This window comes from Chiloscyllium punctatum, chromosome 7 (genome assembly GCF_047496795.1).
Source record: "Chiloscyllium punctatum isolate Juve2018m chromosome 7, sChiPun1.3, whole genome shotgun sequence".
NCBI lineage: Eukaryota > Metazoa > Chordata > Chondrichthyes > Orectolobiformes > Hemiscylliidae > Chiloscyllium > Chiloscyllium punctatum.
Window position 1 is genome coordinate 100,565,643 of NC_092745.1, and position 27,662 is coordinate 100,593,304.

Below are 27,662 nucleotides of genomic sequence, written 5' to 3' on the forward strand. Positions count from 1 at the left end.
TATAAGAGGCCATTATAGAGCTCAGTAAAGTGAAAGAGATTGGCTACTTAATCTAGGGAGTTACACTGTAAAAAGAACCTCCCTGCAAAATTACTTTTCCTGACTGAACTGTAATTGTGATAAGAGTACAGGTAACATTAGCAGTGACGTATCAACATTCAAATTATTTTGCTTATTTTAGATTGCAATGAATCCCGACAATCCGCACCAGATTTCAGGAAGAATCAGGTTTCTGATTGAGTGCATCGATTGCTTCAGGAACAGTAAACCTTTGCCAGAAGCCTTTTGTTATGTCCCCAAAGAAGTCTTGTATAAGTTTTGGAAAGACTCCACCTTGTCTAGTACCGTCGTTGGGCGATCTCAGTACATTGTTTCAATCTGGCAGTTAGCCTCTCAGCCTCAGCGCAAGAAACTCTTTGATATTGAATTAAAGAGAGGGACCTGCATCAAAGCAACAGGAGAGGAATACTGCAACAGCCATGGCCTATGGGTGAAGCTGAATCAGGTGAGTTTCTTGGGAGCCATTTTCTGATTTTTGTTTTTAATTGTCATGGTAGAATAATCTTACTGTCATATCGGGGACTTTTTCTACTATTGTACATTTCATAGTGCTGCTTCATCTGCATTTTATGATTGTTTCATTTGTAAATGGCTTTAGTAGTGTGCTGGACTTTGTTTGAAGTGTTGAACAGTAAATCAGTGAGTGAGGTAAAAACATTTCTGTTGTGTTGGCTCACCAAAGTCACCGATATATGACAGATTTTGGTAAAACATAATGATGATACCAGTACCTCTCATCGAACCTTTTCTGTAGTGCTGAGTCATTTCAAAAATGAATTGTATACAATGCAAGTAATGGTTAGTGTGATCATTGCATTTACAGTGTTAAGGTAATAGCTTAGTGGTGCACTTCTATAGTGAGCCACAAGTCTTTAAATAAGTGGACTTATTGAGTAGAGCAAGAAGCTATTTCATTAAGTACCAACGATACAGAACTGTAGTATAGCACACGCGATTGTTTTAAAAATTGCTTAATTTATATAAAAGCAAAGTACTACAGTTGCTGAAAATTTGAGTTTTGGAGATAAAATGCTGTTGAAATTCAGCATGTCTGGCAGCATCTATGGAGAGAGAAATAAAGTTTAAAGTTTTGAGTCAGGTATGATTCTTCAGAATGATAGATTCTTATTAGACATGGGAATCAAAATTATCGATGGTAAGTGGGAACATGGGGTTCAAAATGCAAGTAGAATAGCTGTGATCTTACAAAATGGCAAAACAGGCTTTTTTTACCTTAAGGGCCATTTCGTCTACTTCTATTCATTTTTCATATGTTTTTATATCCCAAATCTAATGGATGGATTTGAGTGACAGATTTGAACTATGGCTCAGAGAAGATCTGAATAGTATTTGGTGAGGATTTCAATCCTGAAAATGTTTAAAGAATCCATTGATATTAAGTTATGGGGCAAATTGACTCTCTCTTGTTTAGAATGTTGCAGGTTGTTTTATTTATAATGTTGTTTTAGAATATTATGGGTTTTCTTAGCTGTAATGATGCAATTTGTTACAGCTGTCAAAGTATAAGCAGTGTTTTCAGAACAGGTTGGTGGATGCGAATGACCTGAAACCACCTCTGTAGGATAGATCTTAACTGAAAAGATAAATACATGTCAGGGAAAGGCCTGGAGCATGAGCTACATAATAATCATGACCTTGAGTTGACAAGGTGTGGCAGAGGTATTCACTGTATTGATTGCAATCCTTAGTTTTGGAATTGTAATGTTATGCTTTTATATGATGGATCAATTATATGATCTCTCAATGTCTCACTGATCCTTTAGGAGCAATTACAAGAATACAATAACAATTGTCAAGAAACAGAAGGCTGGATTCTTCTGTGTAAGCAGCCTGAAGGTGGCGAGCGACTTGTGCCAGTGGAAACACCTGAAAGGCTTCAGAAACAGCACCAGATTTTTGGCTATGATTACAGGCCATGTAACAGGTAACTTTTAAAATGCTATCGTGCAATATTAATTTAACATAACAGTAATGAGTATGATATGTATGTATTTATATCGATATGTAGCATTAAGAGCTTACAAATAAAAAGCAACTATAATATAGAGAACCATCCCAAACATTGACAAAGATACAACTCAACATTAGTGGACGCTGGGACAAAGGCGGAAATATTACCAATGGTAACCTTAGGTCAAAGAGTGAATTTTAAATAAGGTCTTGTAAGCACAGAGGTAGTTGGACAAGATGAATTTGGGAAAGGAATTCCGGATCATGAACCTTTGGCTGAACATATAACTGTTTTTGTGGATATACGGAAAATGATTGAGGTCAACAGCACAGAAAAAGGTCCTTTAGCCCATCAAGTCTGCACCAATCAAAAACAACCACCTAATTACTCAAATCACATTTCCCAGCACTTATCTTACATCCCTTGGTATTGCAAGTGTACATCTAAATAATTTATAAATGTTATGAGGGTTTCTGCCTCTACCATCCTTACGCGCAGTGAATTCCAAATTCCCACCAGCTTTTGGATGAAAATGTTTTCCTCAAATCCCCTCTGAACCTAATGTTCCTTCCCTTCTGTCACCTTACTTCTATGTATCTAAAAGGAATGGCCCCTTTATTTAGAGGGAGGTTTTCTGTTATTGGACTAGAGGGGGAAGGCCATGAATTGATCTGCTGATTGTAAGTTTAAGGAAATGGTTTGCTTATTTTTAGGTTGGAAATGATTTCCTGGAGGCCGTGTAGATCATTGAACGTAGGGACTATGAGTATCTAAGATGTGGACAGCTATAGGTTATAGAGAACATGACACTTGCTGGGTGAACAAGAAATACTCAATTTGAAGGTGATAAAGGAATGAATATGGTTTCAGCAAAAGATTGGTTGTGGTAGGATCTTTTGTTATTACAGAGGTAGAGAAGCTGGTCTTTGAGCTGGAGAAAAATGGGATTCGAAGCTTAGCTCTGGGTTGAGTAGAATGCCACAAATGTGAGGCACTGAATCCCACAGCATCCTAACTGAGACATGAGGAAGTCAAGCTGAGGCTTTAATTATTGTTCTCTTGTTATTCACACTTAAGAGCTTATGTTCTGGTAGTTCCAAGAATGCAGCCAACATCTCATTGAAGATTTTCTATATGAGCCAACATATTGAGGAAGGCTGTTTGAACACTGGGGCAAACATGACAGCTGAATCCAATCCTGTCCTTCACTCGTACACTGTAGTTCCCTGAGTTGTTCTTGTGAAACTGAAACACTGACCAAATCTTTTGGCCTGACTAACCCAGATACATTGGGCCAATAGTAACGCCATACTCCTTCCTTCAGCTGAGTGAATGATGCGTGAAAAAGTAACCCCTCAGGCCCTTTCTCAAATCTTTCCCCTCTCACCTTAAATCCATATCCTCTGGTTTTGGACACCTCCACCTGAAGAAATAGATCTTGGCTATTCAGCCTATCCATGGTCCTCACGATTTTATGAACCTCTGTAAGATCAGCATCTGATACTCCAAGAAAAAAAGCCCTGTCTATCCAGCTTCTTTTCGATAACTCCAATTCTCCAACTCCAACAACATTCTTGTAGATCTTTTCTGCACCCTGAAGTTTCACAACATTCTTCTGATAGACAACCAGAATTGTATGCAGTATTCTAAAAGTTGCCTTACCAATGTGCGGTACAGCCGCAACATGACGTCCCAATTTTCATTCTCAAAGTTCTAACCAAAAATGACAAGTATGCCAAATGACTTCGTCCCCAAAGAATTGATTCTTCTGTTTCTTGGATGCTGCCTGACCAGCTGTGCTTTCCCAGCACCACACTCTTCGATTCTGATCTCCAGCATCTGCAGTCCTCACTTTCTCCCAGCCTTCTTCACCATCCAGTCTACCTGAGACTCTACTTTGAAGGAACTATGCGCCTGCACCCTTAGGTCTCTGTTTGCCAATACTCCTCCGGGCACAACTATTAATTGTATGAGTTCTGCCCTTGTTTGCCTTACCAAACTCTAACACTTCACATGGATCTAAATTAACTTCCATCTGCCATTCTCGGCCATTGGCCCATCTGATCAAGGTCCCATTCTACTTTGAGATAAGCATGTTCACTCTCCACTACACATCTCTTTTGATGTCATCTGCAAATGTACTAACCATTCCTCCTATATTCACATCCAAATCATTTATATAAATGACAAAAATCAGTGGACCCAGCGTTGACCTTTGTGGCACACCACTGTTACAGGCCTCCAGTCTGAAAAGCAACCCTGTACACCACCGTCTGTCACCTACTTTCAAGCTAACTTTGTATTGGCTAGCTTCCCTGGATCCCATGTTATCTAATCTTACTAACAAGTCTACCATATAGAGCCTTGTTGAAAACTTTGTTGAAGTCCATATCGACAACATCTACCACTCTGCCTTCTTCAATCTCCTTTGTCACCTCTTCAAAAAAAGGTCAGTCAAGTTAGTGAGACACAGTTTCCCTTGCACAAAACCATGTTGACTATCTCTAATTTGTCCTTCCCTTTCCAAATGGATCCTGTCCCTCAGAGTCCCTTTCAACAACTTGCCCACCATTGACATAAGGCTCACTAGTCTATTGCTCCCTAGCTTTTTCTCACAGCCTTTCTTAATTAATAGCACCATATCAACCAAACTCCAGTCTGCTGGTACCTTACCTGTCGCTGTCAGCCAGGTGCCCAACAACAGCTTCCCACAAAGTTCTAGGATGCACCTGATCAGATTCCAGGTATTTATCTCCCTTTATGCATTTTAAGGTCTCTAGCACCTTCTCTTCTATCGTATGAACTCTTTTTCAAGACATCGCTATTTATTTCCCCAGTACCCTAGCTTCCATGTGTCCTCACCTTCCTGAAACAGCTATCCATCTCACTCCCTTGCTCTGGTAAACTCCTCATTGCCTTTAACTGCTGCTGCAGCTGACCTATGTCATCCGATAGGATTCGCAACCAAACATACTTCCTGAAGACATAGTCTCCAGGAACATTCAGATTATTCCTGATCTCCCACATCAGATAGGAAGAGCACATCACCCTACCAAAAGGCATTTCTGCCATTTAATAATCTACAGACCCAGAAATTACCTAAAAACAAATACAACACACTTTGCTCAAAAACACAGTGTTGGCACAGTCTTACTGCTTAAAAACCCTGCTCTGGGATAATAAAATAAACTGGTACAGTGGCTGAAGGTTTGACAAAAGGGGACACATTCCGATTGACAAAAGAACCAGAGGCAACATGAAATACTTTACTACGCTGCAAGCAGTCAGGATTTGGAATGCATTTTCTTGATAGAACAATGGAACAGATTCAGTAGTAACCTTCTGAAGGGAATTTGGATAAGTACTTGTAGAAGAAAAAGCACTGGAATATAAGGACCAAGCAAGGAGCGGAACTAACAGGGTGGCTTGTCAAAAGGGTCAGTGTAGAATTAATGCGTTGTCGGACTTCTTTGCTGTATAACCCTATAATTCAATTAATCTGATCAATATGTCTTAATTCTGTGACATCTCCTTCTTTAGGTAGAAAATATTTTAAATGTGCATTAATGACAGGGTTTTTGCTCATTTCCTTGCTCAGTTTGCAGAAGGCAACAATGATCAATTGATACTCTGCTACCAATTAAATTGCTGCTCACCATCTCTGATGATACTCTCTTTTTCCTGTTTGAAACCACCAATGCCTCTTAAACAGTCCTCAATCCCTCTACACTTGCAAAGTACAAGTTTGCAAAGATTGAGGGGGCTAGAATATATTTTCTTTGCGTTTTTAGTTAAAAGATTTGAAAGGGGTTGGGATAGTGCTGTAAAGATAGTGTTCTATTCTGGCACTATCTAGTGTGGAAATCAGAAGTGAAGTCAGATGAGAAAGTTTACTTCGGGTGGGGATGACAGCATTTCAGTTGAGTAGTAAGGTCAAGATAAGCTTAGGGGCATGAGCAGACGAGGTAAGAGAAATTAGTGAGTTATTGTAAGAGTGGGGGAAGGGAGATTCTTGAAGGAGGACTGGATCGATGGTCCACAGGCCGCAAGGAATTCACCCAGCAGCTGAATGGTGGATCTTAAATTCAGTGACATAGAAGTTAATGAGCTCTTTCAACAGGTTGGGGGAGGTGCAATTTACAAGAACAATATGATCTTGGTAAACAATTGGTGTGTGAGTTATGTCTCTTTGATAAATTGATAACAAATGATAACTTCATTTGCCCACCTTTTTTGACACCCTGTTTGAAAAATGACTTGCTTGATTCAGTCCAAAATGTGCAAAAGTAGGTCACACCAAGCCCCAAAAAGTTTTTTTAATGAACCATTACATTGAAGGCTTTAAAGATTTGTTTAGTTCTTTAACAAATATTTAATATTTAGTTTAACAAAAACCTTTATTTCGAGTTGCAGTCAGATTTTAGAAACATCCTTCTGTGTGTATTGGCTGAGGAACTCCTATTGGTTTTTACAAGTGTACTGCAAAACTATGACCCAACTGGTGAATAAAAATTTAAAGAACAATAGCTTATACATCGTTTTAATGTAAACTCATCAGAGTCTAATGACCAATCTGAGTAGCAGTTGTTATAAGAATTCAGCCATTTGTTGTCAGTCAATTGCAGGTCATGTTAATACACCTGCTGACCAATTAAAACCCTGGAACCTGGTCATAGAAGGACACATGTTTACTGCCGAGCTTCTCTGGCATTTGCTTTGAAATTATTTCACATACAAATCCCATTAAGGCAGAGCATCTTTAAATGTCCCGTGAGAAATCCTTGTGATCCCTGGAGACTTCGTGGCTTATCTGCTATCCCAGGTAATAAATGTTTTGTTTTGTGCTTAGTGATTTGATTTAAGATTAGCTCTATCCTGGCCTTCAGTCTGTAAAATGATTCAATTTTTTGAGGGCTCATTATCAAATGGTAAGGCAGCTGAAGTGGCTGAATAGCCTACTCTTGCTCCTAATTTGCATGTTTGCATTCAAAGTAGGAATTAGACTATTTCTTGTTTAAATGCAAGCTCATATTGTGAAATTCAAAGATTAAGCAATTTCCATTGCAAAGTTAGAGGTGGTAAGTGTTAAGTGCCTTTGGGATGTTTTTGCTAGGTTAAAGGTGCTATGTAACTGCAAATTGTTGTTTGAATGTATGCTGTTCAACTTTGCAGCTATGCTGTTGTACTCTGCTTCTCTCTTTGGCAAATCCAACATAGTCATAGAGATGTACAGCATGGAAACAGACCCTTCGGTCCAACCCGTCCATGCCGACCAGATATCCCAACCCAATCTAGTCCCACCTGCCAGCACCCGGCCCATATCCCTCCAAACTCTTCCAATTCATATACCCATCCAAATGCCTCTTAAATGTTGCAATTGTACCAGCCTCCACCATATCCTCTGGCAGCTCATTCAATACACGTACCACCCTCTGCATGAAAAAGTTTCCCCTTAGGTCTCTTTTATGTCTTTCCCCTCTCACCCTTAACCTATGCCCTCTAGTTCTGGACTCCCCGTCCCCAGGGAAAAGACTTTGTCTATTTACCCTGTCCATGCCCCTCATAATTTTGTAAACATATTCAGTGTATTTTCACTGCGTGTACTGAAATCTTCAGTTTTATTGCTTTGTGCTGCTTATTTAAATGATATCCATGAAGAAAGTTCAGAACTTATTGACTTTGCAGAAATATTTCTTTTTTTTACCAATTTTTTTTAACAACACAATTAGATGTAATGGCAATAATGAATGTGAAAATTTGTAGTTTTTTTAAAACAAATTTCCACCTAATACATGCACTCATGTTGTTTTAAATTTGTCTTCTAATATATGGTGCAAAGATTTCTTTTATGTTATCACAACTATTTAAAGTTTTATTCTGAATAGAGATTTTTATTTTCTGCTTTAGATGGGAACAGGTGGTTGATGCACAATATTCATTCTATTTGGGTGCAAAACCCAAGGTCGCAGACAGAGATGATGCTGCAATGGAAAACCTGAGGTAAAAACATAGTTTTTCAGTTTATTTGTGTCCCATTGAGTAATTTTTAAAAAAATTTAGCTTATTATTTTGGTGCATTGTGGTAGAATGAGGATTGACCAGGATGCTGCCTACAGGGAAGAAAGAATCTCTCTATTCTTTATGTCCTGCAGAAAGGTTCCACATGTTATTGTTTTGGATTGGAAGGCAAATAATCGATGGCCATAGAAAGTCCAAGATTATTTTGTTTAGTAAAGTACACCTGTGATATTTTTGTTTTTCTCTTTTTCTCAAATCTCTGCTATTGTCATGATACTGTCTCCGACCAGAAGAGTGGGTTGACTTCCTTGCCTTTGCTGTTCTCCTCGGAAGACTCACAGGGGCAGCTTATTGTGTCACATCATTTTCACTATTTTTTTTCTTTTTGCAGTAAATGGATGCAATCCTTTTGCTGCGCACCTATAATTGCAGTGTTGAGATTGGGAGCTCATTTTGATCAGAAATGTTTTTAGTATGAAAGGTAGTTATCCTGATGTTCTAATTGTGTGATACAGGTATGTTCCTCCCACTTGGACATTTGAGTGTGACGAGGATTTGGTACATTACTTCTATGATCGCATCGGAAAAGAAGATGAAATCTTGGGCAGTGTCAAACATCTAGTGGACAGCATTGATGCTTCATCTTTCTCGGTAATCTTTACTCAAAATTCTTCCTGTTGAAGAAGCCTTTTGCCACAAAAGTGAATGCTTTCCATTATTGGTCAGTGCATTGAGTATGGAAGTTGGGAGGTCATTTGCAGCTGTATAGGACATTGTTTAGGCCACTTTTGGAATACTGTGTGCAATTCTGGTCTCCCTCCAATCAGAAGGGTGTTGTGAAGCTTGAGTGGGTTCAGAAAAGATTTATAAGGACGTTGCCAGGATTGGAGCTATATGGAGAGGCTGAATAGGCTGGGGCTGTTTTCCCTGGAGCTTTGGAGGCTGCAGGGTGACTTTATAAAGGTTTATAAAATCATGAGGGACATGGATTGGGTAAATAAACAAAGTCTTTTGCCTGGGGTGGGGGAGTCCAGAACTAGAGGACATAGGCTTCGGGTGAGAGGGGAAAAATTTAGAAGGGACCTAAGGGCCAGCATTTTAATGCAGAGGGTGAGGCGTGTATGGAATGACCTGCCAGAGGAAGTGGTGGGAACTGGTGCAATTACAGCATTTAAAAGGCATCTGGATGGGTCCATGAATAGGAAGGGTTTAAAGGGATGTGGGCCAAATGCTGGCAAAATGGGACTAGATTAATTTAGGCTATCTGGTCGGCATGGACAAATTGGACCGAAAGGTCTGTTTCCGTGCAATACATTTCTATGACTCTACTGTTTAAGCATTAAGCTCAGTGTAGCTTGTCTGTGATTTGCATCCACTGAAATGTGAAAAAGTGATACAGACCTGTTTTAAAAATGAATCAACTTCAAAAATCGGTCTGTTTTCTTGAATTGAAAGCAGTATTGTTTGAGCCAATAGATAACTCAAGAGTTTTGATATGTTTTGATGGAACATCCTTATTTCCAGAAGATGATTTTTGCATCCATCAATTTTATTTTTAATAGGATGAAGCCAATGTGTGGTGTTTGACTGATGGAGACAATGATACTTTCTGGGAGAGTGAGGGGAATCAGGGCCATCACTGGATTCGATTATATATGAAGAAAGGCACTATAATAAAGTAAGATTTTTACTTTCTACTTAATCTTCTGGGAAGATGGTAGCATTATGGTAAAGTCGCTGGACAAGTTGTCTAGAGGCCTATACTAATGTTCTGGTGGCATTGGTTCAAAACTCATCAAGTCAGCTGGTGGAATTTAAGTTCAACTAATAAATCTTGAATTTTGAGTGTTTGAGAAAAGACTCGTTTTGTCAAAGCTTTTCATGTTGCTGTCATCAGGCCAATTCATACAAATGTCAATTTAAGGGGAAAAACAGCAATTATTCTGCATGAGAATGCTGATTGGTTGGCAAATGGACTCTGGTCAAGGTATGAGAATAGAGAACTTATCACTTAGTAAACTGTCAGTTAATTGCTAGACTTTATTTGCAATTTAAATGAGGCAGGTCAACTCTGGTCAAGGCATTTTCCTGAGGAATGAACTAGCAAGTAGGAGTCATCTATTTTGTTGAGTTGAAACAGATGCAGTGCCTGTACATTGTCTCTCTCCGACTGCAAAGAATAGAGTCCTGATATGTAGCTTCCAGTACACGCAAATGCACCATACTGATGAGCCCAGTTAATAATCTTAAATTGATTGTCATCGTACTTCTCTGCATCTGCAATTAAAAGCTAGTCTCCGTGATGGTAATTGTGAAAGTATCATTTATGGCTGTAAAATTCCATCCACTTAACATATTTCCTTCCCTAAAGGATATTAGTAATCTTTATCCAGTTGGATGTACATCTGACTGCAGACCTAAAGTAATGTCGTTAATTCTTGATTGTTTTCTCTCATGGCCTAGCAAGCCATTTCATTCCAGAGCAGTTGGGGATGGGCAATGAATGGTGGCTTTGCCTGAAATGCCTACTTCGTGAAAGAGAAAAGAAAATGCTTTAAATGCTCTAAATGTAGGGCTAATTTGTAGCCTGAGGAAAAGAGGGCTTGAATCTTAGGCTAGAGAGTTGTAATGAATCTATGATTGAAGCGTATATTCCAGAGAATAAGGTTAGAGCTAAATTCTAATTCGTATGAATATATTTTCAAGAGATCAAACATTGTTTTAATTAGTTTCTGTTTGCAATTACGCTTGCACTGCACCCAAGTTGGGAGGAAGGGCAAGTTTGGTCTTCCCAAGTCTTTCAAGATGCTATTCCGAAATGAGCTTAGAGAAAACTTTTATGTATTCCCCTTTCTTTTCCCCTTTTTTCATAACTTTTCTTTTGTTGTTTCTTTTTATTCACAGCAATAAATCAGGTCTTTAGGTCTGATCTGTTCATGATCTTGTTTATGCTGTACTCGAAGCTTTTCTCATCTTCCTCAGTTGTAACCTTTTCCTCCCTTCTCCCCTTACCTAATTTCCATTTTATGAATACATGCTATACTGTACATCAGCTATTCCTTGTGGTACAGTTCCACTGTCTAGGCAATTTTTTTTTCTTGAGATGCCTATTTGATTTCTTTAAGACCATCTTGTATTAATGGTCCTTTATCTTGCTACCCCTCACGTATGCACAAGTACATAAAAATAGGAAGTGTTTCCTCTGTATCTACTCGATGAAGACCTTTCTAAATTTTAAATACCTCTGATAGGCCAACCATACCTTCTCTTTTCTTGAAGAAAGAGAATGGGCTTGCTGTTGCTATCCTGATTAACCTTGTAAATCTTTCACACATCTATTCTCATTATAATATTATAATAAATACTTTACACAAAGGTGTAGTCTAACCAAAGTTCATTAGAGGTTTGCCATAATGTGTCTACTTTTCAATTATAGCCCTCTTGAAATAAACCTTCGTGCTTTATTTGGTTTTCATTGATGGCCTTGTTCTCTTATGTCACAACTTAGTGATTTGTATATTTTATGTTCTCCCTGTTCTTGTTTCTAAATTGTAAATTGTTGATATAAAAACAAATAACTCTGGTCCTAGCACAGAACATTGTGGGACCAAATTTTATAACTTTTGCGACTATAAATAGCTACTACTTACCTCGCTTTCTGTTATAGAGTCACAGAGATGTACAGCATGGAAACAGACCCTTCGGTCCAACCTGTCCATGCCGACTAGATATCCCAACCCAATCTAGTCCCGCCTGCCAGCACCCGGCCCATATCCCTCCAAACCCTTCCTATTCATATACCCATCCAAATGCCTCTTAAATGTTGCAATTGTACCAGCCTCCACCACATTCTCTGGCAGCTCATTCCATACACGTACCACCCTCTGCGTGAAAACGTTTCCCCTTAGGTCTCTTTTATATCTTTCCCCTCTCACCCTTAACCTATGGCCTCTGGTTCTGGACTCCCTGACCCCAGGGAAAAGACTTTGTCTATTTATCCTATCCATGCCCCTTATAATTTTGTAAACCTCTATAAGGTCACCCCTCAGCCTCTGACGCTCCAGAGAAAACAGCCAGTTCAGCCTCTCCCTGTAGCTCAGATCCTCCAACCCTGGCAACATCCGTGTAAATCTTTTCTGAACCCTTTCAAGTTTCACAACAACTTTCCGATAGGAAGGAGATCAGAATTGCACACAATATTCTAACAATGGCGTAACTAATGTCCTGTACAGCTGCAACATGACCTCCCAACTCCTGTACTCAGTACTGTGAGCAATAAAGGAAAGCATACCAAACGCTGCCTTCACTATCCTATCTACCTGCGACTCCACTTTCAAGGAGCTATGAACCTGCACACCAAGGTCTCTTTGTTCATCAACACTCCCAAGGACCTTACCATTAAGTGTATAAGTCCTGCTAAGATTTGCTTTCCCAAAATGCAGCACCTTGCATTTATCTGAATTAAACTCCATCTGCCACTTCTCAGCCCATTGGCCCATCTGGTCCAGATCATGTTGCAATCTGAAGTAACCCTCTTCGCTGTCAACTACACCTCCAATGTTGGTGTCATCTGCAAACTTACTAACTGTACCTCTTATGCTCACGTCCAAATCATTTATGTAAATGACAAAAAGTAGATGGCCCAGCACCGATCCTTGTGGCACTCCACTGGTCATAGGCCTCCAGTCTGAAAAACAACCCTCTACCACCACCCTCTGTCTTCTACCTTTGAGCCAGTTCTGTATCCAAATGGCTAGATCTCCCTGTATTCCGTGAGATGAAACCATGCTAACCAGTTTCCCATGGGGAACCTTGTCGAATGCCTTACTGAAGTCCATATAGATCATATCAACTGCTCTGCCCTCATCAATCCCCTTTGCTCCTTCTTCAAAAAACTCAATCAAGTTTGTGAGACATGATTTCCCACGCACAAAGCCATGCTGACTATCCCTAATCAGTCCTTGCCTTTCCAAATACATGTACATCCTGTCCCTCAGGATTCCCTCCAACAACTTGCCCCCCACCGAGGTCAGGCTCACCAGTCTGTTGCAGTTATCTTGCGGTTATCCAGTCAACCATTTTGCTAACTTGCCTGTTGACTCTACATGCTCCAACTTTTGTTTTAATCTATTATGCAGAACCTTTGATCCTCTCATTTTCTTTGTGCTGTTTACTCACTCTTGCAAACACTTCTCTCTCCCACTCTTTCCCCATCCCACTTGATTCTTATACACTCTCTTCATTGTATGTTGAACGAAATTTTGTGTTGATAGAGGGAATCCATGACAGCATGAAGTCTTGCTCCATTGCATTCCACCACAAGTGAAAGCAAATGGTAACCAAAGTGCTAATTCTTTTGTTTACGTCAGTCCTGCCTTGGATTCTCCTATCATTAAATGAAGAGGAAGGAGTGTACAAATTGAAACATCCTTATTCAAGCTGCTCTCCTCAGCTTCTTTCTGAGGTGGCGAAAATGTATATCATGGAAATACTTTAACAAGGAAAGGAAACCAAAAAAAAATCAAATTACTTTATCAGATACTGTTCATGTAAGCAAATTAGGCCCTATTTGAATATGCAGATGAGGTTAATTACAAAATATACACTTGTGAAATTCAATTATCCTGAACAGCTGGTACATGGATAAAGTACCAAGGGATTATTTTGCTATAATTAATTAAATACATCTTATTTTTCGTAGAAAGCTATTCATCTCTGTAGATGCAACAGATGATAACTACATGCCAAAAATAATTCACGTGTTTGGTGGTGATCGAGATAATTTAAAAAAGTTGAACGAACTCACAGTTGATGAGTAAGTATCAAAAAATACTGAGTAAGATAATATTTACCTGTCAAATTTGTTTTTTTAAAACTGACTATAGTAAACAAGAGCGCCCGAGAATCCCAGCTATAACATGAATGTCTTTGTATTTCAAGCCTGAGCAATTATATTTACAATAATGTTTTGAATGTTATACTGGTAATCATCACCAGTGCTCGTGTGCTGTTGCTGTTACTTTGACCTAGGCTATTCCAGATAAATGTCTGTTTATTATTGTATTTCCTGTTCCCTTTCCATTTCCCTTGTAATTATTTTCCAAGCATGAAGCACCTCCATTCATGATCAGCTTCATTCTTCATCTCGTCTCTTCCTCTCCCAAATCCTTGCCCTGAGAGATGTGCTCGAAAGAATTGTTCAGTCATTACTTTGGCTTACTCCGCTCGCTACAATGTGAAGGATAAAAAAATTGATTTCATTTCTAAACAGTAATGGATTTTAAATAAAGACAGTAGAAGTGGACATTTTCTACCTCTATTAAGATTTCTACGAAAAGTGGGTAACCTTTCAACTTTAAAAATGTTAGTACCTTTCAACATTCGAGCTCATTGTCCCAAGGTGCTGGAAATAAACTTGCAACATTTACAGTATTTGAGCCTTTTTGACAAATGAAGTGTTTCAATTCTTTTCCAGAACTTTAGTTGGTGATCTGTGTATTCTGGAGGATATGATGGTTCACCTTCCTGTAATTGAAATCCGGATTATAGAATGTGTAGGTAAGTCCTCCAGTTTATTGAAGAGAGGAGAGTGAAATTGATGGTCAACCGAAAAGCAATAATAAAATGCTGTCCGGGAAATGAAGATTAAACGGACAGTGATCCTATTCAGCTAAAAATAAAGTTGGGCTCTTATAGTTAATGGATTTCTATGTTGTGTTCCATGGCTTCCTTAGTATCAAGATGGCAGGGGTAGTAGGATTCAAATTAAATGACATTTCTGGAATCTCTAAGACCTAGTAGCCTTATTTCCTGTCAAATCTTGAAATGCATAACACAGTAGAGAAGAAAGGGAAAACAAAAGAGAAAATTGTGGCCACTTTTTGTTTGTTTATCTGCTTTAAGGCTATGAATATAGTATCTGCCTGAATGACAACAATATTGAGGAGGGAAGGTTAGTGTAAAAGAAACTCAAGGACTGTTCATGGTAAGATGAGCTAACTTATATTATGATAGTGTTGCATAATTTGAGAGGCTAAAACAATCAGTTGATAGTTCAAATCTTGTCTATTGCTGAAAAAGAAACATACTTTCAAAACTTTTCATCTTGCATTCATTAGGGCAGATGCAAGAATACCAGATTTCAGATAGAATCACAATTTACGCTGCATGAGAAACGGGTGCTTATTTATTGTGTAATGGTGTGATTTGACACGTCAGCATGAGACTCTGTTACAGGTTAAAGTCTCTTATACAAATGTACATAGGAAAACCAACCTGAGTTGAAGATTACACAACACCAGATTATAGTCCAACAGGTTTATTTGGAAGCACTAGCTTTCAGAGTGCTGCTCCTTCATCGCTGGTTGATGAAGGAGCAGTGCTCTGAAAGCTAGTGCTTCCAAATAAACCTGTTGGACTATAACCTGGTGTTGTGTGATTTTTAACTTTGTACACCCCAGTCCAACACTGTGGTCTCCAAATCATTAATTGAAGATAATACTCATTCCTTGTGCACACGTTAAGTCATGTATACATATCCTGACTCAACTCAAATCTCGTCAATTTGCGCTCTCGTGCTGAACAGAGGTTCCGGTGTCATTTCACTAAGTTCCTGAGGTACATACATTAGACATTGTTCTTTATCCATCCAAGGCCCATCCTTATAGAGTCATAGAGATGTAGAGCATGGAAACAGACCCTTCAGTCCAACCCGTCCATGCCGACCAGGTATCCCAACCCAATCTACTCCCACCTGCCAACATCCGGCCCATATCCCTCCAAACCCTTTCTATTCATATACCCATCCAGATGCCTTTTAAATGTTGCAATTGTACCAGCATCCACCACATCCTCTAGCAGCCCATTCCCCACACACACCACCATCTGTGTGAAAACAGTGCCCCTTAGATCCCTTTTACATCTTAACCCCTCTCACCCTAAAACTATGCCCTCTAATTCTGGACTCCCCATCCCCAGGGAAAAGACCTTGTCTGTTTACCCTATTCATGCCCCTCATGATTTTATAAATTTCTATAAGGTCACCCTTCAGCCTCTGACGCTTCAGGGAAAACAGCCCCAGCCTGTTCAGCCTCTCCCTGTAACTCAAATCCTCCAACCCTGGCAACATCCTTGTAAATCTTTTCTGAACCCTTTCAAGTTTCACAACATCCTTCCGATAGGATGGAGACCAGAATTGCATGCAATATTCCAAAAGTGGCCTAACCCGTGTCCTGTACAGCCACAACATGACCTCCCAAGTCCTGTACTCAATACTGTGACCAATAAAGGAAAGCATACCAAACGCCGCCTTCACTATCCTATCTACCTGCAACTCTACTTTCAAGGAGTGATGAACCTGCACTCCAAGATCTCTTTGTTCAGCAACACTCTCTAGGACCTTACCATTAAATGTAGAAGTCCTGCTAAGATTTGCTTTCCCAATATGCATTTATGTAAATTAAACTGCTGAACAATGCAGTCGAGGCTACCTCCTTGTTACTATATTTGCTCCCTGATCTGGCCCTTCACCCAAGTCTGATGATGTCATAGATTCTTTGACTTTGCCAGCATTTTCTTGTCAGATTATTTAACCCTTTTATTCCCTGCTTTTAGCCCTCGTCCTAATCCAAAATAGTCAGTTTAGTAGTGATATTGTCTCTTCCCCTTACTCACTGCCACCCATTCATACTGGCCAGATAGTGAGCACAAGGTTGTAAAACTACTTGGTTATACCATTTGTGCAGGACAGACCTGCAATATAGTCTATTGGCTCATCTGTCTAGCCCATAATCAAATCCACGCATCCGTCAGACATCCATTAAAGGCCATCCTTTTCTTGCTAGTTGTGCAGCCTAGCCTGCATTTTTTTCTATCCCATGCTCCCAGCCCTAGCGCTCTGTCCTAGTTTTATCTTTACCCGAATCTCTATTTCTACTGTTTTTCAGCTCTGCTCACATTTTTACGAAAACAAAACTTCTAAGTGAAGTTATTTATCCCTTTCAGTTGGCAAGTCACCTCTAATTAGCCAAAGCATTGTCATGGTGAATGTACAAGGGGAGCATTGTTTCCCCCATCTTCATTGTTCCACATGCAGGAACCTGGCCCCTGCAGGAAACAAAAATTCAAATAATGCATATTTCTTTGAAATAAACAAAGCCCTGGGTGACATGTTCGCTCGAGCATTAACCATGGAAATACCTTGGCCATTCAGAATCTACTTTTCAATGAATTGGCACTCTTTTCTGCCTTTGAAATTTGGCGTTCCTGAATCTCTTTTAATGTGTGCAAAATAGAGTTTCAATGACATGTATCCTTCAGCAATACCCAAACCAAGTGCTCAAAAACAGTGAGAAAGCGTTTTGAAAGTGAGTTATATATTTTTAATATTGCTGAAGGAGAACAAAGTGTGATTTGTTTCCAAATTGAGTTCATATTTGTTGGACTCCCATCACCACCTGCCTGAATGATAGAGGCATGAAGACTATATAAGAAATGTTGTCCCACGTCCCTAAGGGAAACAAATTATTTCTCATCAGTGACTTCGATCCTGGAGTTGGAAGGTACCCAAACCTTTGGGAAGCTGTGTTAGACCAGGAACGTGTAGTGAACACAAACTCCACTGGAATCCTCCTCCTCCTCATAAAGTGCCTAGACCATGACCTTATCAAAACAAACACCTTGTTCTGTCAGACAGACAAGCTCATGACCTCATAACAACTCCCGCTCCAAACCCTGGCACTTAATAGACTACGTCAGTGTTTAAATGAGAAACTGCAAATATGTCTGCATCACCAACAGAGTGTCAGGGGCCAATGATTGTTGGAATGACCACCAACTAATCCACTCTACCGTTCTCAACCAGGTCCCGAAACAAATCTCTGCCACAAGAGACTCAATGTTAATGACCTACTGATGTGGTGCTTCCCAGTCAACCTGATGATCACCAGTGTGCCAGAGCTGTGGAATTCCTACAGTACCTTGTTGCAGCATCTGTATGGACATGCTCAGCCTTTCAACTAGGAAGCATCAAGAGTAGTTTGAACAGAGCAATTAGGAGATCCAGGATCTCCAAGATTGTAAACACAATGCAGTCCTGAAGTGGCAGCTTTATAAAAATCCAACAAGAGGGTACGAGCCTACAGGCAACTGAATGCCAAGATGCAAGAAATAACCATGACCTAAAGTATAGACGGGTGAAAAGAGCACAGGAGACTCAGCACCCCTCTGACAGTCATGCTGTTTACACAATCAAAATCATCTACAGTCCAAGTACCCTGGGACCTACTTTGATGAGAGCCACAAATGGACAGTTGTCACAAAGGCCATCAGCACCCACTGGAGAATGCACTTCAAGACTTGCTGACTAAGATGCAGCCTTCAATGCAAATGCACCATCCCTGATCACACTACTTGCTACCAACTCAGCACACCTCAACAGCCCTGAGGTTGAAAAAGCAATTCAACAGCTGGAAAACAAGCCTTCTGTCACAGATGAATTCCCCAATGAAATACTAAAATACAGCAGAGAGGCACTCTTGGTATGCATCGATAACCTCATCTCCCTTTTCTAGAAGGAAGAGGTAATGCTGGGAAATGTCAGGAATACCAATTGTGACCACTTTCAAGAAGGAGACAAGTTCAACTGTGAAAATTACAGACAGATTTCCCTACTCTCTGCCATGGGAAAGGTTATAGTGAGAATTCTCCTCAATTGCCTTTTCCCAGTGGCAGAAGCACTCCTCTCTGAGTCTCCATGTGTCTTCAGTCCATCAAGAGGCACAATGGACATAATTTTCAGTGTGCAACAAATCCCTTGGGAGCCTCCTGTTGGTGTTAACAGACGTTGATGATGAAATCCAACATTGACTCTAATGGGCCAGTGCAGCCTTCAGATGCTTCAGAAACAGTGCTTGACATCTGAGACCTTTATATGTAGCACCAAGCTCACAGGGTTTACAGACCAGTCGTAGTATCTATATATATGCGTGTACACATGCACACGCACACACACACCATCACCAGCCCCCCCCCCCCCCGCCCCCCCAAACATGGACCATGTACAGTAGTCACTTCAAATCGCAGGACAGTTATCACTGTCTTCGCAATATCCTATAAGTCCACTTGCAGGATAGGCGTTACCGACATGACCGCCTTTCCCAGGCCAATATCACTAGTATTGGGGCAGTGGTCATGCACGACTGGCCTGCAATTGGCAGGGCACATTGTCAATACACCCGACACATGACTCCCTAAACAAGTGTTCTGCTCCAAGCTCTGCAATGCTACGTTATCACTAGGAGGGCACAGGAAGCAACACTACAAAGACAGCCCACAATTCTGCCTAAACAAAGGCAACATTGCCACCGACATGTGGGAATTGCTTGTCCTAGACCACGCAAACTAGAAAACATACATCCGCAAAGACACCAACCACTTTGCACGTTGCTACATGGAACAATTTGAGGCCAAATACAAGCAGCGGAAATACAGAATTTGGAGTGTCTCACCCACCTGCCTCCTGAAACACCATCTGCCTCACCTGAGGCATGATCGAATTATTCATCCACATCAGAACCCATCCCTTCCAGAATGGAACCAAGTCACGTTCAACCCTGGGGACTACCTAAGAAGTCCCCAAGGAAAACACAAGGCACCCTCTTATCTTCTCTAGCAGCTACTCTGAAGTTGACTGAGACTTTGGTGTCAATCACTTTGCTGCTTTTGGTAGATTTGTGATTGAAGTCACGATGTTGCAAGTCACCTGTATGCATTTGAAGTAAGAGATTTTCTTCTTGACAGGAATAGCATAAGTAATACCACTGTAAATTATTGCCAGATTCTCTCTAACAACAGTAACTTATTTAGGTAATGTTCATCACATTGACAAATGTCTCACTTGTTGGTGAGAGATGCTGACTAAACTGGCTTTCCCAAAAAAGGTGAGGCTTTGAAGATCATGTATTTAAATGTAGACAGCCTGTAGAATTGAATGGTTGAGTAAACACTTCACTTCATTATCTGAATTATTAGAGTACCCCAGGAGAATCGTTTTACATTGCTGTTACAACATCTAAAAGACATTTGGATAAGTGTATGAATAGGAAAGGTTTGGAGGAATATGGGCCAAACACAGGCAAGTGGGATTGGTTTATTCTGGGAAACGGTTGGCTTGAGCTAGTTGGACTGAAGGCTTTGTTTCCATACTGTATGATTTGATAACACCCAGATACGACCTGTCAGTATGAACCCTCCCAACCCCTCATCAGCCTCCACAAAGAGTGGAAAAGGAAAAGATAACTCTCAACTCTGACCAACTGTAGTTCCCTTAGCTGCTCTTCCCCACAAATAGTACGTATTCACCTGGGCATTCAGTAAAAATCAATTGTACAGGCAACATTGCTGCAATTTCTTACTGAACAATGGATTCCTGCCTCTGATGAACAAATTGCTTCAAAATAACTGTCCAAAAAGGTAACCTTCCACTGTGAAGCAGATGCCAGTGAATTGTGCTTTTATAAGAATGTTAAGTCTTTCTTTAACATTTTCCAATAGAAGGAGGAATAGATGTCCGACTACATGGCATTAAGATCAGATCTTCGAGGGAAAGAGACCTAGGACTAAACGTTGATATGTTTCAAGCTGCAAACCTAGTCCGTTATCCACGGCTTGAGGGACATAATCCTGACATTCTATATAGAAGAGCTGTAGTAATCCACAGGTATGGATCTATATTTGGACTTCCTTGAAGTAAGAATGCATGCTGACATCCAGTTTTACTTCCAGTTAATACATTTTGCTAAATTGTATTTTGATAACTTATTATATTCAGCAAAGTTGGAAAAAAAAACTTGATGCATCGGAAGAGATTTTGAACAGATGAAGTTTGACTGTGTTCTAGAATGTAACAAAGTCTTCATTTTTCCCATTGTCAACTGGCTGAAAGATTTTTGAAGGATTACGTAAAGGCAGAATTCAGAAACTCCAAATCAGGTTACCTCATTATCAGCTCGGTCAGAGAGTAAAATAAAGCAGGACAAAATAGTATGTGATGGGCGTAGTCAAATACTTTAGTTAAAAGTATATTCTTCTTATGGAATTGCAAGCAATTTTTTTTAATTAACTGACATCTATGGCACCAGGAGTGTGCCAGTTGATCAAATATTCGGTTTGACTAAGAGGTCCACATAATCAATGTAAAAACACACACTACGTAATAGAAACTTAATGCAGGGGTATACACATCAACATTAGACTTTATTTATCACTTAAGTTTTATTTAAGGCAAAGTTTCATTATTAAGTGCGAGTGAGAGCCTTCTCACTTGTACTCTCAACTTATTACTCGAACATTGGGGAGATCATGATAATGTAGTAAACATCAGGTATATAATTTATCCCGGTTTATTGAGAGTGCTGGTTCATGAGGTGCCAGTTAAATTTAAGTTTGCTGTGCTTAGTTAATAACTAATAGACTTGAAGATATCTTCACATATAAGTTCACTTAAAAGTATGCTTTCCTTCTTTCCCTCAACTTTGTTCTACTAAATCTAGCAGTTAGTTCAAAAGTGACATTGATAAATGGCATGTACTTAACCCGTGGTGGATCCTTATTAATTGTGACTGTATTAATCCTTTCTTTCACTTATAATTTTGACAAGAATATGCCATTCTATAGAATAAATATTCACTTAGTAGTACAGAATTTAATCATTGTTAAAAAGGATACAAAGTTGAAGTTTTTCATTTTGCATACTTCAGGACTAGAATGCAAGAAATTAAATTTTGAGAAGGAACACCAGTTTACACTGCATGAGCAGAGGGTACTGATTGGTTGCTATGGAGATGAAGCAGAAATTGTTAACTGTCTATCTTAATTGATTGAACTTTAAATCAAGTGGGTAGATGCTGATTAAGTCAGTGTTGTCATGGGCATTGCAGCAGATTGGTAATCTCCATAGCCCATTTTCCCCTGTGAAAAAGATGCAGTGATGTACAAATTGCTTTTGGCTATGAAGAACTGGGTCCTGTGTGTGCAAGATGAAAAGCTTCAATTTGTATTCTTTTAACAATGTTTAAGATCTGTATAATTAAAAGTGTGTGTAAAACACTTTCAAAAGAAATTATACCTCAGAGGTGTAGGGTATACTTCTCCAATGTATTGTTAGATGCATTGTCTTTTAAACAACCCATTAAATGACGATCCGGGTGGCTGTTTTTCAAAGAAAAATCGTGTGATTTCAAAACCAACACTACAGCTGTACTGACAAGCCTTTCATTTTGCAAGCGAGCACCACTGCAATGCAACTTTGACTTTGAAAATCAATTTTCAAATTAAGAAACTATAGATAACTAAAGTAATAGGGATGGTTGCAATTTATAAGAGGTCATTATAATTTAACAAGAATCAATTATTCTTACTGTTGGCTGACCATTTTAGGCATTCCCAGGTAAAATTTGAGTGGAATGGAATAATTTGTATAGAGTTGAATAGGAATAAGTTGGTAGAACAATAAAATGATTTAAAAGAAAGATTATATTCTAATTTTTTTCCGATTATGATCAAGCCTTTAATTTAAAAAAATGTTCAAGGATAATAACATAACAACCTGATATGTTCATGAGTCGTATTATTGTTCTCCAGATTCCTTAAACTCCTGGACAGCCTTATTCACTATCTTGTTCCAGCCTGGGATCACACAGTTGGGTCATTTGGTCAGTTAAAGGTGAGTTACTGAAGAAAGTATAAGCCAGGATTTTGCCATCTTTTTATCATTCTGCTTGACTCACCAGAATTATATGCTTTCCAAGACTGCAGTTCCTTTCTGGAGTTTGGTGCTTAAAAATTATTCCAAGTAGCAATTATCTTGTATGCTGGAATGCAATACTGATGTTTGCAACATAGGAAGTGTTGACAAATGAATAGTTAACAGCTATTACTTTCTCCAGTGCCACATAGAAAGTTTACATCGATGTTCCAGTTAATTTCCACATATCCCTCTTTCCTCATGCTGCTCGCACAAGCAAATCTTTCTTGTTTTAATCTAGAGTTTATCCACTACATAAATAGAGTTTGCGAAGAGCAGCCCTCTTCAAGCCTCCAGGCCTGTAAAATTCAAACAGGACAAAAGTGTAAAATTTATGTGCAATTGGGCCACAGTTGGTGCAGTTGAATTGCAGGTTCAGAGGTTGTATGTGACCCAAAGTATGTAAGTTGGACCTGCATGCAGCACTGAAATTATTTGCCTTTCTAAAGAAAGGATAAGGCTGAAATAAATGCAAAACCTATCACCTGGGCACTCGGATGTTTTTATTGCAAGCATTTGGTTATTTCTGAGTTGCAATTACTGTTTTGCTGGCAAATATGTAACTAATTTACGAGAATCAAGATTGCAGAAGTAAAAAATGAAAAGAAAGACCAGATAATGCAAGATGTAACCTTATTTTTGATATTTTGAAAGAGATGGAGTGGGTATCAGGACACCAGGAGCATTTTTGCTCATTTAATCAGGACGTTGGATATTTTACCCCAGTGTTAAGATTTACTTGCTGCATGTGCAAAATGTAACCAAACCAACCTCTGCCTAGCACTTGTTAAAAATAACAGATTGATACCAGCATTTTGTTTTTCAGCATATCAAGCAGTTCCTTCTGCTATCAAAACAGCGCACAGCTCTGATTACACAATGCCTCAAGGATTCAGAGACTAACAAGCCCAATGTCATGCCAAAACTCTACATCAATCGGCGAGTTGCTATGGAGCACCGGAATAATCCCTCCCTTGATCCCTCTTGTAAGAATGCTGTGTTCACACAGGTATGTCTGCTCAAAGTGATCTAGAACATTTTTCTTCGCTACTTCTCGTCATTTATATAACTTTCTTGGATGTGAATATAGGAAGTACAGTTAATAAGTTAGCACATGACACCAAAATTGGAGATGTAGTGGACAGCAAAGAATGTTACCTCAGAGTACAACTGGATCTGGACCAGATGGGCCAATGGGCTGAGAGGTGGCAGATGAATTTAATTTAGATAAATATGAGGTGCTGCATTTTGGAAAAGCAAATCTTAGCAGGACTTATACACTTAATGGTAAGGTCCTAGGGAGTGTTGCTGAACAAAGAGACCTTGAAGTGCAGGTTCATAGTTCCTTGAAAGTGGAGTCACCAGTAGATAGGATAGTGAAGAAAGCAGTTGGTATGCTTTCCTTTATTGGTCAGTGTATTGGGTACAGGAGTTGGGAGGTAATGTTGCAGCTGTACAGGACATTGGTTAGGCCACTTTTGGAATATTGCGTGCAATTCTGGTCTCCTCCTTATTGGAAGGATGTTGCAAAAGTTGAAAGGGTTCAGGAAAGGTTTGCAAGGATGTTGCCAGGTTTGGAGTATTTGAGCCAAGGAGAGAGGCTGAAGAGGCTGGGGCTGTTTCCCTGTGGCGTCAGAGGCTGAGGGGTGACCTTATCGTAGTTTATAAAATCATGAGGGGCATGGATAGGATAAATAGACAAAGTCTTTCCCTGGGGTGGGTGAGTCCAGAACCAGAGGGCATAGGTTTAGGGTGAGAGGGGAAAAATATAAAAGAGACCTAAGGGGCAACATTTTCACGCAAATGGTTGTGCGTGTATGGAATGAGCTGCCAGAGGAAGTGGTGGAGGCTGGTACAATTGCAGCATTTAAGAGGCAACTGGATGGGTTTATGAATAGGAAGAGTTTAGAGGGATATGGGCCAAGTGCTGGTAAATGGGTCTACATTAGGTTAAGATATCTGGTCGGCATGGACAAGTTGGATCGAAGGGTCTGTTTCCATGCTGTATATCTCTATGACTCTTCAGGAATTTTGTTAGCTGTTGGGCAATTATTTTGATCTTGTCTCAGCTGCTGTCTCTCCACCTTTCACATGCTTTTTGAAGCAAAGCCTCTGTTGCCTTAAGTGGCACACCTCTCATGAGCCATGCATCTTTATTGCCTGTATCTCCCTTGCATTATTAATTCATTTTTTTCAGCAAAATGTATGCAGACCTCTGGGCTAGCAAGTCACCAGGACCACTACATTTTTTTAAAAGGTGGCAGTTTTTTTTTAAGGCAAGGGGGACACTGGTGATTCAAAGGCTAACTGAATTGTTGGTGTGCAAACTTATGCACATTATAGAGAGGCCAGGCACTGAAAGTTTCAGACAGTACTGTGAGAAATGATTAGGTATTCTCAAGAAAGGAACTGATGGACAGATAAATGTGGGATTAGGTAATGATCATGGATAAATCGCAAAGTCTAAACTGGCCACAGATGACATAAAAATCATCATATCCACAGGGAAACAGATAAGTGAATAATTCAGTTTTATAGGTTGCACACTTACTTTGTTAATTATGTAATTTTCTGTCTTGTATTTCTAATTTGGTGAGGAGATAGCATCTTTTTTTTAACCACCTCCATCCTTTATGCCTTCATAAGATGCATCCTTCTCAAGGTGCTGGACAACACTGCTCACCTTTGCTTTCTCAATGCTGTCTTCCTGATGACCTCCCAAACATTTTAAATTCATTACTGCTGGATTTGCCTTTCAGCAGCTGCACGACTTAAAGTCCTGCATCATCACCGGCAACCATTGGACCCTGACAGGTCACCAGTCAGATTGTGCCATCAAATTGGGACAAGTGGTGGGCTTGTTAGTGGGTGAACATTTTGGTGATGGCGACCACAATTCTGTGACTTTCACCTTGGTTATGGAGAGAGATAGGTGCGCACAACAAGGAAGTTTTTACAATTGGGGGAAGGGAAATTACGATGCTGTAAGACAGGATTTGAGGAGCATACGTTGGGAGCATAGGCTGTCAGGGAAGGATGTGGTGGAAATGTGGGACTTTTTCAAGGAGCAGATACGACGTGTCCTTGATATGTATGTACCGATCAGGCAGGAAAGAAATGGTCGTGTGAGGGAGCCTTGGTTGACGAGGGAGGTTGAATGTCTAGTAAAGAGGAAGAAGGAGCCTTACATAAGGTTGAGGAAACAAGGTTCAGACAGAGCAGTGGAGGGATACAGGATAGCCAGAAGGGACCTGAAGAAAGGGATTAGGAGAGCTAAGAGAGGGCATGAAAAATCCCTGGCGGATAGGATCAAGGATAACCCCAAGGCATTCTATGCGTATGTGAGAAACCTGAGAATGACGAGAACGAGGGTAGGTCCGATCAAGGACAGTGGTGGGAGACTGTGTATTGAATCGGAAGAGATAGGAGAGGTCTTGAACAAGTACTTCTCTTCAGTATTTACGAACGAGAGGGACCGTATTGTTGAAGAGGAGAGTGTGAAACGGACTGATAAGCTAGAAGAGATACCTGTTAGGAAGGAAGATGTGTTGGACATTTTGAACAACTTGAGGATAGACAAGTCCCCCGGGCCTGACGGGATATATCCTAGGATTATGTGGGAAGCAAGAGAGGAAATTGCAGTACCGTTGGCAATGATCTTCTCGTCTTCACTGGCAACTGGGGTGGTACCAGGGGACTGGAGAGTAGCGAATGTTGTGCCCCTGTTCAAAAAAGGGAATAGGGATAACCCCGGGAATTACAGGCCAGTTAGTCTTACTTCTGTGGTAGGCAAAGTAATGGAGAGGGTACTGAGGGATAGGATTTACGAGTATCTTGAATAACACTGCTTGATTAGGGACAGCCAGCACGGATTTGTGAAGGGCAGGTCTTGCCTTACAAGTCTTATTGAATTCTTCGAGGAGGTGACCAAGCATGTGGATGAGGGTAGAGCAGTGGATGTAGTGTACATGGATTTTAGTAAGGCATTTGATAAGGTTCCCCATGGTAGGCTTATGCGGAAAGTCAGGAGGCATGGGATAGAGGGAAATTTGGCCAATTGGATAGAAAACTGGCTAACCGGTCGAAGTCAGAGAGTGGTGGTAGATGGTAAATATTCAGCATGGAGTCCAGTTACAAGTGGAGTTCCGCAGGGATCAGTTCTGGGTCCTCTGCTGTTTGTAATTTTTATTAATGACTTAGATGAGGGAGTCGAAGGGTGGGTCAGTAAATTTGCAGATGATACGAAGATAGGTGGAGTTGTGGACAGTGAGGAGGGCTGTTGTCGGCTGCAGAGGGACTTAGATATGATGCAGAGCTGGGCTGAGGAGTGGCAGATGGAGTTCAACCCTGCCAAGTGTGAGGTTGTCCATTTTGGAAGAACAAATAAGAATGCGGAATACAGGGTTAATGGTAGGGTTCTTGGTCAGGTGGAGGAACAGAGGGATCTTGGGGTCTATGTACATAGATCTTTGAAGGTTGCCACTCAGGTGGATAGAGTTTGTAAGAAGGCCTATGGAGTATTATCGTTCATTAGCAGAGGGATTGAATTCAAGAGTCGTGAGGTGATGTTGCAGCTGTACAGGACTTTGGTTAGGCCACATTTGGAGTACTGTGTGCAGTTCTGGTCGCCTCACTTTAGGAAAGAGGTGGAAGCTTTGGAGAGGGTGCAGAGAAGATTTACCAGAATGTTGCCTGGAATGGAGAGTAGGTCGTACGAGGATAGGTTGAGAGTTCTCGGCCTTTTCTCGTTGGAACGGCGAAGGATGAGGGGTGACTTGATAGAGGTTTATAAGATGATCAGAGGAATAG

The 27,662-nt window shown here is 40.2% G+C and overlaps 1 protein-coding gene across 2 annotated transcripts in view; it reads left to right on the forward strand.

Annotated features, from left to right (window-relative positions):
- The window catches only part of hectd3 (HECT domain containing 3), a 64,021-nt gene that overhangs the window by 2,419 nt on the left and 33,940 nt on the right, over positions 1-27,662 (forward strand). For both annotated transcript variants that reach the window (XM_072574432.1, XM_072574433.1), the window contains exons 2-11: positions 182-505; positions 1,845-2,005; positions 7,940-8,032; positions 8,566-8,701; positions 9,613-9,728; positions 13,752-13,865; positions 14,526-14,608; positions 20,603-20,768; positions 22,691-22,772; positions 23,680-23,862. In XM_072574432.1, coding sequence (XP_072430533.1) covers positions 188-505; positions 1,845-2,005; positions 7,940-8,032; positions 8,566-8,701; positions 9,613-9,728; positions 13,752-13,865; positions 14,526-14,608; positions 20,603-20,768; positions 22,691-22,772; positions 23,680-23,862 — 1,452 coding nt within the window. In that variant the 5' untranslated portion in view covers positions 182-187. The remainder of the gene's footprint in view (positions 1-181; positions 506-1,844; positions 2,006-7,939; positions 8,033-8,565; positions 8,702-9,612; positions 9,729-13,751; positions 13,866-14,525; positions 14,609-20,602; positions 20,769-22,690; positions 22,773-23,679; positions 23,863-27,662) is intronic.